General features: G+C 44.1%; 1 protein-coding gene across 1 annotated transcript in view; it reads right to left on the bottom strand.

Moving 5' to 3' along the window:
* ADGRL3 (adhesion G protein-coupled receptor L3) overlaps window positions 1-13,399 on the bottom strand; it is a 526,793-nt gene that overhangs the window by 50,046 nt on the left and 463,348 nt on the right. Inside the window, exons 16-17 of the mRNA XM_035542902.2 lie at window positions 8,600-8,809; window positions 7,266-7,486 (exon numbers count right to left, since the gene is read on the bottom strand). Coding sequence (XP_035398795.1) covers window positions 7,266-7,486; window positions 8,600-8,809 — 431 coding nt within the window. The remainder of the gene's footprint in view (window positions 1-7,265; window positions 7,487-8,599; window positions 8,810-13,399) is intronic.

The following is a 13,399-nucleotide window of genomic DNA, read 5'->3' as shown; positions in this document are numbered from 1 at the left end:
AAAAAATCTTAAAACCTTTTTTTTTTTTTTAAGGAAGGAGTCCGATGAGCAGCCATGGAGCTTCTTCGCTTTAAGCTCAGCTTTCCTCTCCAGCCCTGATGCAACACAAGCTGTCTGTCAGCTGTCAAGAGAGATGACATTTCTCCATCAAGCAGATCGGAGCAAATTTTGTGCAAACAGGAAGCACGATTTTGCTAACAGAAGGCTGAGGTTTAATTAGGTTCAGCAACTTCCCCTTTAGAGTGTTTTATTTCCCTGAACCTCCAGAGTGTTTTGTTTCCACTAATGTTTCGAGCATTGCATATGGTCTGTGCTATTCCATGAAGTTGATTCATGGCCTAAAACTAAATTATTAATCGCTTAATTTCAGCTGCATTTAATACTCCCCCCATTTTTTAGGCCCCTGGGAAATTACATTTCCATTCCTAGTTCATTCCAGGCGACAGGAAGATAAAATGGAAGTGACTGGTTACAAGACAGATGAATGTAAATTCTAAGAAAGTTTCACATGATGTTTAAAATAATAATATCTTGTCGTGTTTGCAACGCTGCAAATCACAGCTCCATTTATACGCAGAGGACTAAGAAAGCGTAAAAACACTCATACTAAACGTCCAACGAAATTTCATAATTAGATAAGCGACAGGAACCGTATATATGAATTTATCATGGTGGAAGAGACAGCGATTCTCACAAATGACAGCTCTAGTGCATGTGCTCAATTTTTTCCCTTCCAATGGACTTTGAAACAAGCAGAAAGGTTTGTGCCAGCAGCCCAACAGAAGAGATCAACACGAGTCTTCTGCTGAGAGAATAAAACATGCCCTGAGCCTCAATGGCTGGGAAAAGTCAAGATATGAATAAATTCAAGGATGTAGATAAAGCTTCCCATTTCCCTCCCTGACTATATACATTTTGTGTCTCAGCAGCCTTAAAGAAGTATCAATGTTTACGATCATACCCGTATTTATCACAAATTAAAATACAGTCACTTCCATGACACCACTCCCGAACTGACTCCGCAGCTGTTCATCAAAAATCTTAATGTGACTGCATCCAAATCGTGATGGGAGCGGCAAGCAGAGGGGCTTTCAGAGCGATTGCACGGAAATCTTGTTTCCTCCACGGCTGCTGAAGTTCAAGGTGATTTAGATGCAGCTGGTGATGGAGCAACACGAGTGACTCTAAAGTATTTCAGCCTGATTTCCTATAGGAAAGGGTTTATGCGATCATGACATCTGTGCATCACCCATAACAACGCCTGAAATGTCAGCCAATTGCAACTAGATTTGACAGAGGAATAGAGGTTTCAGGGATAATGAAGTACCTGTAAAGAGTCCCCCTGCCACGAAAAAAGATGTTTGCATAGCAGCAGCTCACGCATTATGGGACATTTAAGTCTTAATACTTACCCCATCCCACAGGGAAAAAAAAAATTACCTAGTGCTTATGCCTCAGCTGCCAAACATGAATCGGGAAATAGGCAGCCCCACAACTTCTTCCCACTGATACGAGTGCTGGGTGGAATGTGTGTGGGAGAGGACCCAGTGGTGTTTCTTTTTTTTAAATGTCAATATTTTAAGCCTTTTTGCAAATTTATCATCCACAAAATCCCCCAGCCCGGCTGCATGGGAGTTGGGAGCACGATGCACTGCAATTGCCCAACCACTCAGTTTTCCTTCGGCATGAAGTGCGAGACACTTCTCAGAAAGCCAATGGAGGACAAAAGGCATAAAAACCTGTCTCCATTCCTGAAAACACATTGGCTAGCCATGTGGTCACAGCTGAGGCATCTGGTTTTGATCACGAATAGATTGGGACACAGGGAAAACCTGCACCTATTTGCCTACACCAAAGTCCTGCCTCGCCTCTGGGAGAGATCCCTGATCCCAGCTCCTGGATTCCCCACGGATCCCAGGACTGAAATACAACAAGATGAGGGAAAAGCTGTGCCAGGCGGAGCAAAGAAGTGTGAAGCAACTGGTTCCTTCCCTGCTAGCCAAATGAACTTTCTTGCCTTCCCCTAAAAAGCTGTCCCTGTGGTTATGCAGCGCAATGCAGTGATGATGGAGGGGTCCCGTGGACGGCAAGCAGCCAAGAAGGCAGGTCAGGGATTCATTATGCTGGCATGCAAAGGTCCTGCTCTCCAGCCACGTGGGGCAGACACTGAGCAGAATGGTCCCCATCCCCTGAGAGGCAGATTCATCTGAGCAAGAATGAGAACGCAGCTTGCAAAAAAAGCAGAATGGGCTTTCTCGCCTCTCTACATGCTTTAAGGAAGGCGATGCGATTCTTTTATTTGTTTGAACAGAAAAATTGACTTTCTATGAAACCTTGTATGACAGTCAGTGCTGGGCGTCGGAACTGAAAGCTGCAGGGTTGCATCCAATCCACACGGGGATTTTAAAAAGCCAGGCTTTTCGTGGTCATCGGTGAGCGGTGCAACTCTGAACCCATTTAAGTCCTACCTCATTAAAAATGCAAATTAAGAACAAAACATCAAAACACAGGCGTCCTGCCAATTCTGTTGCAGAGATGTAAATTGCTAATCAGACAAGTACCACACTGAGCTTTTCTTCCCTTAAAGACAAAACCACACGCACAATGAGCTGCATAAATGAGCTCCTTGAAACAAGGAAGCAATCAGGCAACTCACTTCCAAAAAGTTGCTAATCTTGGGCTGCTGAGTTACTTCTGACCCCCATGCACAGCTGCACTGTGAGCACGGACTTGCTTATTACAAGTTTATACTCTGCTGCCGTTAAGCAAATGAGCTGCTTCAGGGCTCAGCACAATGCAGAGCAGATTATCTGCACATCCGCGGATGGGGAAACGCTGCTCCAGAGCCCATTACCGTTAGGAAGAGTCACACCAGCATAGTCAGTGCTGTGCCTGTAATGAGTGCCGTGGAGTTGCTTTCCTTTACTTTTTAATTTCCTCCTTTTCCACAATGACAAGTCACTATATTCACCTACAGCTTTTTCGAAGTAATAAAGACTACAAAGAGTTTGCTCGATTTTCTGCATGAAGAGAAATCAAATACTAAACTATCCCCGGTGTGTACTAAATATAACCAATAAACAATCATTAGCTGCCATTGGACCATAAAATGCGAAGAGCCCTAACATATCATGTTGTTCATGGGAGTTCAGCAGTTCGTTTCACATGGCCATACAGCCTCCTTGGCTGTGTGTGGTAATGGGATATGTATGAACAAGCCGTGCCTTTCAGGGGTGCAATATATGTTCTCCAGCATCCCCATTGCTCACGCTTCTTCCACCAAATACCCAGCACAAGCACTGAAAATAAAACAAGTTCATGGGGCCATCCAAGAAGTACCGCGTTGTTAGGAGCTATTTTCCAGCAACATTAACATGCAAGTGATGTCGGCAGCTGGCTGATGGAGTTGGAGGCTGTGTATATACACCAGGCTTTCATTTTGCTTTATGACAGCTGGATTTCTTGCCATGTATATCCTGCTTTATAGCATACCAAGGAGGGGAGGGAGAGAAACAATAGAGAGATTCCTGGCACGACGAATTTGATCACCAGTAGATGAATATACCTACAAGTACGTTTCGTAAAATATATTGAGCCATTCAAAGCATAGCTGCTCTCCTCTGAGATTTGTAATAGGCATTGATATAAAACCCAGGGCAGTATGTGATATAGAGTAGCTTCTGACTGTCAGTTTAGGATGGCCTGCTACTTGAGCAGGTCTTCTCACAGGGAGGCTGCTAAAGTCTTAATCCAGGTTTTTACTGAATTTTAAACACAAGTTATTTTCACACAACAACAACAACTGCAAATACGATTTTTCCTCTGCATTTTGCAGCACTGCCCACTACATCAGATGTGGACAGGAGATAAATGGATTCGGTTAACACACAGGACAAGGCAAGTGCAGTTTTTAAAACTGCAATCCTGATGTCACATTTTTTTTGCAGCAAAACTTGAGATGTGGCCATTTAAGACTCAGCAGCTGATTTGTTACAGCCTTCAGATCATGATGCTTGCTTCCAGTTATTTTTGAGACCTCAGGTTTTCTCGTGCTGCTGAAAAGACCTGGTCTGTAAGAAATGTCCACTTGGAGGTTCATGTGAGCACTGCCAGAATCACCTGTGGTCTCCTGACCTCAGTGTCTGCAGTGGGGTTTACCTGTTTTTCACATTTACTTTAGAAATGACAGTCAGAATGAGGTGAGATGCAACACTTCTGATGAATTTGGGCGAAAGGGCAAACAGGGCTCAGCTTGCTCACATGAATATTCCCAACTGACCTGAATGGGATGGTCTTTTAATGTAATCGCTACGCTACTGCCTGGTTATAGCATCGAACTAATTAGCCCTAAATCTTCTGCTGTGGGTGATTTGAACTTCTCTTAAACAAACAATAATAAAAGGGAAAGAATCAATGCCAATTTTTGGAATAATTAACCGTAAGACAATATCTTTACTGGGCAGCTCCTCCAAAATATCAATATGAACACCGGGGCAGAAAATCACAAGCACCAACTGATGAGCAAAGAAACAGAGAGAGGAACTGTTTTTGACTGTATTTGCCTGTTTTTGACTATATAATGTGGGCATGAGGGTTGGATTTGGAAAGGAAAATGAAATCAAGAAACCCTACATGGGGTGTCTAAGCAAATCCTTCTGATATGTATGAAGGCTGGCACCAAATGCCAGGCAAGAAACAAATAACACTAACAGCTCCATAAGTCCTGCTTAAACAAATGCAATAAATAATGGAGGGAGGCAAGTAATATATTCCAGAAGATGTTTTACAAAACCCGGCAAAACCAAGCAACTTCTTGCAATCAAATTATGTATGCCTGGCATATAGTTCACTACAAATTCTAATCAGTTCTACCCTTCTAATAACATTACACAGAAAAATACATCATCATCCATCAACCAGATGGAGCATGATAGTTATACAAAACATATTGTATGTTTTTTAGTTTTCCAGTATGAGAACGTGATAAAATTGTGCACTCTAGAATTAGAGATTATAAATAAATATTTTAGGCTCTACAAATCTCTGTAAATATTTATTTGCAAAATATTGTATATACATGTTTAGTCATTAAAAATACTACTTTATGCTGTGGGGAGGGGGAGAGCTTTTGCTGGCAGAGGCATATGACTGCTGCCTCATCAACACAAAGACAGCAAAGTTTTGTTGTTCATCTCCAGCGAATTTCAGCTAAACTTTCTGCTTGTACCACCTATGTATGGAAATATTTGGGCTGGGAAAAGGCAGCATCTTCCACTGAATATGTTTATCTTGCTGTGCTTCAGAAAGGAACTTATACACACTTATAGGAGTGGAAATGTTGCAGCACTGCAAAGCTGCCATGGTGCTTTATGGGCGCCATGGTTAGGTGCCATATGTTCCTGCTCTACCAACTGGCTGCTGCATGCAGGTAACTGTCACACCTTGCATTTGTATGTGGTTTGTCCCTGCAAAACATCCAGATGGACTTTGCAAAGATGGGAGAGATGCAAATCAACCAAACTCTGATGTAGCACGGTTGTCTCACATCCAAAGTGATACCTTGGGCTTGAGGAATTCCTTTAACTGCAAGAAATTCTCAATACCCAACAGCGACAGAGCACTGTAAAACAATGTGTTTGGTGCTACTTTTCATCAAAAACTAGCTGCTGTGATGGGTTTTCTTGGTGCACAGCACAAAACATTGGGAAAGTATGCAGAAGAATTGCTGTGGTGCTTAACTCTTCAACAGAAATCACGGGGTGAACAGCGTGGGAGGCAGCCAGAAAAGCAAGCCTGTGCCTCATCATCCAAGTTACTCCCCGAGGGCACTAAACAACTGACTGCCAAACAGACTGGTGGAGATGCAGCTCCAGCAATGGCAGATGCAAAAGAGCATCTCAGCTGGCCTTCCAGGGGTCCAGATTCATGTCCCTTCGGCCCTAATGTGTCCTCAGTAGAAACACCACAGCAAGAACAAATTTGCCTGAAGGGACGAACAGACTATTGAGGCAGAAAGTTTCAATACCTGATCTGTCGTGACAGGACGTGAACAGCAGGAATCAACTGATGGAAACACTCTCACCTACTGCACAAATTCCAGAAACTGCAACTGGATGTTCTGCTACTTTTTCTCTAACCCATAGGCCTGTCAAAGTAGGATACACTACCTGAGATAAATTGGTAGAGCTCCTTGAAAACTGACTCCCTCTTGCCCTCATCCTGTGTGGGCCATTTCCTTTCCACCAAGTATGACACATACAAATTCAGGTTGCTATTCTCCCACTCATGGAAAAAACATGATGCAAATATCCAGCTGCGATCGACCCTACCTGTTGGCACAGTAATGGATCATGAGCAGCTCCACTGCACTACAGATTTGCTTCTGCAAAGAATCGGGTTCATATATGGCAATAAGGCTTTCAGGCAAAAATTTTGCAGTTAGATTTAACAAAATATCAACTACTGCCACAGCCTGACCCAACCTATGCTCAAAAAGAGCTTTAGAAACGCCACTGGCTCATTGCTACTTGTGCCTTCAGACCGAGCTCTTAACTGAGTTAAAATGACAAAGGAAAGGCAGCCTGACAAGGGAAAGCAACAAATAAAATAAAATAACATCAATAAAAATACATTGTTAGCGCTATTGTAACAAAGCTGGCAAAGAAATCAAAGGCTCAATTTTCCCTTTGTTTTCTATTAGACGGTGTTGCTGAGCATCTAAATTGTGCTTTGATACCAGCTTCAGCAATACTGAAGACATTTAAGAATATTCATAATGGTAAGCGATGTAGCTCTTCTGATTTGCAAAGAGGGTAATGTACCCTACAGTCACCACCTAGCTGAGCCTCCAAGCAAAATAATTTGATAGAACACTTGAAAAAGAAGAAGAAGGCGATGTCTCATCATCTATGTGAGAAATACTCTTTGGTTAGAGAAAAAGGATGACCTTGCTGATACAGGACCAAAGTGAGACTTGGGCTGTCTGGGCAGAGACTTGGGACAGCCACCTCTGCTGATATTATGAAATGATGTGATGAAATTTTCCCCATCAGACTTTCCCAGGAAAACACCTTTGCAAATCTCTTCATGGTGGGGAACAGTCCACGATCATGGACTACACTGGGAGACACAGAGCTATGCCCTCCAGTTGAGTGCTGCCTGCACAAGCAGCTTTCACTTGCTGGGTCTCCAGCCTTTTGGCTTCCCTTTGTCGTCCCCCCTCCCATCCTCTGGCCCAGATCCAAGTAATGCCAAGCCCCACTCACACTTTGTCTGTGCCATAGCTCCGGTAGTCCACTGCTGCTGACACAGCCACGATCAGTGCAGGCATGCCGTAGCCAACCAAATAGAAGTACTTCCTCCGGGAGTGTTCACTCTCAAAAACCTCCACCAGCATGATGTAGAGCTGCACCCCCTCCAGGAACATCCAGGTGAAAGCCGCCAGGAAGAAGAAGTGCAGGAGGGCAGCAAAGACAGCACAAGCGATCTGCAGACAGGTTTAAAAGAGCAAGAGAAGGTGTTTGTACTATGCTAACTTAATGCAACAGTCAAGATTACATGCAGACAGGCTCTTACTGGGAAGTTTCAAAAGAATGAGGTAGTTCATCTCCAAAGTAAGAATTTTTTTTTTTCACTTGGGAAATGTGTAAGAACTATTTCCAGAGACACATCTGTGCATGCAAACCATATTCAAATATACAACAGGAGGTATGTATGTAATCTGGCAAATAAACATATAAAGATGTGTGTAGTATAAGCACATTTTTATAACCTGTTGATTAAACACATACACGCGCATTATTTACAAACAAAGAGCATACGGCCTCTGAAATGAGAGCAGACCTTTTCCATCATTCCTGTGATCTCTGAGTCAGACCCTCAGCTTCCAGTGTGTCTCCAGGGAACGTGCATGTGTGTATACGTATATTTACTTTTCTGACTGGTGTGTGTGTTGACAGACAGAGTCATGAATGCATGCATACATGTGCAGAAGTGTGCAGACTAGATCATAACTGCCCCAACACACTGGGGTTTTGTCTGTAGATTCACAAAGGCTGTGTTTCTCTTCCCAAATTCTCCCCATCGACTATTTTTGCCCGAGTGACTTTCCAAATGTCAACATGCCTTGTGAATATCCTTGGGTGCTGTGGACACAGTAGGATGCATGCTGGGGGTTTCCCAACAAAACAGTTATAGTGAGAGGAAGGGAGTTAGGCAAAGGGATTTGAAAAGCTGGAAAGACTATGAAAATGCAAAATCTATTCCAGTTCTATGAAGAGGGCCTTTTCTTTTCAAAAACTGAACAGCAACATGCTTTCAAGAATTAAACAGACGCAGTAAGGCATCATTTAGGGAATAACTTTTCCCACTCATCCAGGAAGAAATCTCAAGACAGCTAATACTAGGAAGCGTCTTGGTCTTCTTTTGGTAATTAAGATCTGATTTCCAATTAACTACCTCACCCTGCAAGGACTCATGCATGAGATTAAGGCAGCACTGGAATATATCCCACTCCATGACCAAACATCCTATATGCAGAGGTGAGAGTGCACTTTCTGCTCCCTCCTGCAGCGAGAGCACGAAGTGCTTTGCCTCTTACCGGCTGGTCAGTCCGGTTGATGCCAATGAGGAAGAGGAGTTCTGCTACAAAGAGGCTGATGCACAAGTTCTTGTGAATCGTGTTGCGGTCACTCTGCAGCCCACGGAAGAAGCAGAAGGTGAAGATGCAGATCAGGAGGCAGACGAGTGACAGCAGGATGCCAACCCACGTGATAAAGTCCAGGAGCAGGTCATGTACTGCATCACTGTGCTGGAGATAAAACAAACAAAAAAATCAGTCATATGCTGTATGATTTCTAATTCATCCGAGGCAAAGAGTGAGGTTGTCTGTGACACTTCCCCAAATATTTTTTATCCAGTCACCAAGCTGTGGCACAAGGGACTAGTTTTGGCTAGGATACAGTTAACTGACTTCCTAGAAGCTGGTATGGTGCTGTGTTTTGGATTTAGGATGAGATTCATTTTTCACAAACATGGCAAACAAGAGGACACACTGTCTAAAGAACCATCACACACTTTGATTAGGTGTAAAAATGTTTCATATGAACAACATTGTGGAGATGAAAACCACGAGTCTGTTACAACCATTTACCAACAGTGAAAAAAGACTCTCTTTAAACATCCACAGAGGTGTACAAGCTTGAAGGGTTTGGACAGAAAAAGATCGCTTAAATGTCTTGTCTTTCTTTTCACTTGGGAAAGAGAAGGGAATTTTGAAACCCTGGAGCTGTATTTTAAAACTCCTGGGAAGTCCGACTGAACCCTGGAACACTACGCAGAAGAAAAGACATCACTTTTCACACTAATTTTGTTTTAAATTGAAACAGAACAGCAATTTGAAGATGGTCTGGAAAGTTCCCTGTGCTGAACCTGTAACACGGATTTACCCCAAACCATGCAAGCATGGCCACTGCAGTGGACAAATCAGGCAACCCAGCAGCAAAGTTTTGCAAAGGGCAGCATAGGTGTGCTTGGGTTCTGCTGATAAATCTCTGGATTCTCTGCTGATTATCTCTGCTGATAAATCTCTGGATTGCTCCCAGGCTTGCGCTGCATTCACTTCCCAAAAAAAGGAGGGGGTGCTGAGACCCTAACACCGAGGGTATTCCACCACCTTACTAAGGCTGTAAAAGTCACCAGTGACTCCACAGGTTTCCACCAGATGTGGTGAAATTAGAGATATCATTACTTAGTAAAATGTAAATAAGAAATGAGAAATATATGGTGAGTTACAAGGAGGCTGCTCGGGGCTAAGTGGTTAGAGTCAATGAGCTGAGGGAAAGATTGCCTGGAAATCTCCAGGGCCTTTTCAACAAGACCTGAGAGCCTTGAAACCCAGCTTTGTGGTCCACCAGCTTGTGTTATAAATGCTATTCACATTCTCCCCACTTCTGGCATTTTGATGACTTCGGCATTATATAGGCTGGCAAATACAATAGTGTCACACTTCAAAAAGCCAGGACAAACTGGAAACATTTTCCTCCCTGTAGGATAAAAGCCTATGACAGATGGAGGGAAAAGGTGATTAATTTATCCATTTTCTTTGCCTGCCTGCCAATGATAAAGCCACATCAAATGTCAGGCCTTTCCTGATATACACTCTGCTATGTCAGCACCCGTGAGCAGCAACTCAAACCTTTCAGCTCTTTGGCTTTATCAGCGTGAGTGATAGGCATCAAATGATAATGAAAGAAGGGGAGTGACTTTCCCCTCCATCTCTTCCATGATGGAAGTTTTCTTTCCAGGAAGACTCCCCGAAGGGGGTGGAGAGATGAGGCCTCCTTTGCCCAAATGCTCCTGCAGTTCTTTCCGAGCATTTCTGGTCTCTAACGAGCTAAGGGTCTCGAGTACAACGGAGAGGCGAGAAATTCTCATGTGCTTCTTGCAGACCATGATCGAAATGCCTATTACATCCAGCTACTTCAGCAGCACCCAGAAAAACAAGAAGACGAAGTGCACATCATTTTCCTGGTGGCTGCGCGTTGCTCTATCTCGGTGCTGTTCCGGCTCATCCATCCCTCTTAACTCAGTGCAAAAAAATGTTAATGCAAACATCGTGTCTTGCAAATCACTCTTTCTTTCATCTGAGGCTGCCGGGGAACAGCAAGATAACATCTCCCCGAGCAATCGTGCCAGCTCACCTGATTAGATGGACCTGCTAAGCAGAAGTGACAGAAGGCTCTGGGACTGGTAGGTGGGTGGATATAAGGAGAAAGCAACCACACGGACTTGGGAAGACTGAGTGACACAAGGCCAACGGCACATACTTACATATTCCATGAAAAAGCTAGCCTGGCACAAGGAACACTCTCGGAGCATCTTCCTCTGCATGAAGCAAACCTCACAAGGTCTCAGCTCCTGCACTTCTATCAAGAAATCACTGCTCTACTGACACGAAAACACAATGCAGGATTAACGGGTGGTTTTGCTTCTGGAAAGGAATCCTGCTACCTGTACAGAGCATGAACCTCAGGGAGGGGCTGCTTGCCCACGACGCTCGCCCTACTTAGCAAGGAATGCCAACTTCATTCCTGTATTATTGTTATCACTCTTACTGCTCTTCTTTTTAATATTAATCGTAACGTTAATACTGTTGTTATGTACATCACACCCATCCCTGGAGTACTGGGAAACGACCATAAAAACAGCTTCTCCATAATTACAACCTCCTCCCCAACCTCAACAAACTCGCAAAAGAACAAATAAGGAGGAATAATAACAATAAACTGGGAACAAGAGCAATTTAAAAACACCTCATGCTAAAAATAAAAAATAAAAAAAGATTTTGCAGCTATTCTTGTAAAGTCCAAGAGAAGAAGTGGGACAGATTTCAAAGGCTAGGTGTGCTCCATCTCGTTTGGGATAACCAATTTTGGGTGCCACAGCAGAATCCCCAGGGCAGTGAGGACTGGATAAGCACCGGTTTTCTTTCCCTGGCAGTGTCACCTGTCCCTTGGCCAGATACATGCAGAGCTTTCACACGAGCAAGTCCAACAAAAGGGTGTTTTCATTTTTACTGGAGACCAAAACCTGCAGAATACTGCGCTGCCAACAGGTCAGATAGGGTATGCCAGCTTCACGAATACTGTGGAAAAAGGAGTAATTAGGGTTAATCACTCCTCGGTATCATGAGATTATCCTTGCCACCACCTATATCACGGCATGACAAATAAGGCAAAAACATACCTGGTTAGTACAAACAGCATGTGGCTTTGCAGAGTTAAGTATGATAAATAACAAGCTAAGATTTTGTACCTGCATCACAACGTCTGAGCCCATTACCCCAACCACAGAGACCCACAGAACAATAAATTCTTCTCTTTCCCCTGCTCCTGCCCAGCACTGTTCAAGCATTCCCTGACCGAGGACAAAATGGCTTCGATACAGGCACTAATGACATCATTCCAGAACTCTGCAAGTCCTAAGGTCCCTAAAGCACGTGAAATGCATCTGAAACCATCGATGTGTTGGTAACAGTCAACTTGTGCTTCTCAATAATCTCCTGAAGACCTCGGCAGCCAGAAGAGCACATGGGAGATGACAGATGTCAGGACAAGGGACAATTTTCTGATAGTATCAATCAAACACCAACTTGCCCGAACACGTCATGACTTTCAAGACTGGTGCTACACAACCCAGCATGCAAGCCACTGAGTTTTGTTACTGCTAAAATGATGCTAACTTTGCAGATAAGTTGACACACGGATTATTTTCAGCATAGGAACAGCTTCATAAGTAAACTGTGTGAAACCTCCCAGGTGGATTTATTCCTTTGAATTCCTTAACTGCAGGGCAGGCTTAAAAGACAGCAGCAAAGTTTGCACGAGCATTGTAAAAACAGAAATAAAATAATCCACTTCTGTCAAAGGGTTTCTCAATTAATTAAGTTTTACGTCTGCAATTTGGGCATGAGCCTGACCCAAAATCTCAGCGAAGGAAGAGCTCCCTGGCTTTGGAATAAAGCCCTGCTTTTGGTCCAGAGGGGCCAAGAGCGCTGGTGGAAGGGAGCACTGATGGGAAGCTTTGCAGGAGGAGTTACAGGAGCGCTGGTGGCCACCACAACAGGGTGAGCAGGCAGCCGAGATATTATCCGGGCAGTGAAATCAATGAGCAGCTCTGGCAGTGCCTGCACACCAGAGCTGAGCTAATAAAAACAAATCCCAGGGAATGTCAGCTTATGACAGAACGGCTCTCCCCGAGATGAACAGCCATTTCCTTCCTTATTAAAAACATCAGTAGACGAAAACAGCAGCCAAACTGAGCTGCCAGCAGCAAAGGACACATTCCTTTGCCTAATCTGTCCCTTCAGGAAAGGAAAGAGTAATATGTTTGGGGGTGGAGGAATAAGCAAGCAGTAAATAAAAACACAGTGTCATTGACTTGCTCAGATACGACTCCCTGGTGCCCAGCAGGAGCTGGCAGTGCAGGACTGGGCAGAGACCCAAGTGGGACAGATCTGAACTCCTGCACGTTGCTAATGCTGCTCCTCAGATTTGTAGCTCTCCAGAGCCGCGTGGGCTCCCTCTGCCCTTTTTCCCCATCGCTGGTGTCAAGAGAGGATTACTGCTACAGCTTCGCTGTAATGCTTCATGGCTAAGTACAAAGGACTTACTTTACAAGCAAATGGTTTTGTAGATATGCCAGAAGTGTCAGCTGGGCTACACAGACTGGGAGGAAACCCCAAGGGTTCCTGTGGCACGTCTGTGCTGCCTGATGGCACCACTTGATGTGGTTATGCAGGCACGAGAGGTTTCAAGGGGGCTTTCCCCTCTCCATGGCTATGCAGGACATGCGCTGGAGGGATCCCACTGCTCTAGCACCCATCCTGTCCCTCCTTTCT

The sequence above is a fragment of the Cygnus atratus genome, chromosome 4, assembly GCF_013377495.2.
Source record: "Cygnus atratus isolate AKBS03 ecotype Queensland, Australia chromosome 4, CAtr_DNAZoo_HiC_assembly, whole genome shotgun sequence".
In the NCBI taxonomy this organism is placed as follows: Eukaryota; Metazoa; Chordata; class Aves; order Anseriformes; family Anatidae; genus Cygnus; species Cygnus atratus.
The sequence above is the reverse complement of the archived record's forward strand: the minus strand, read 5'-3'. Positions and strand labels throughout refer to the sequence as shown.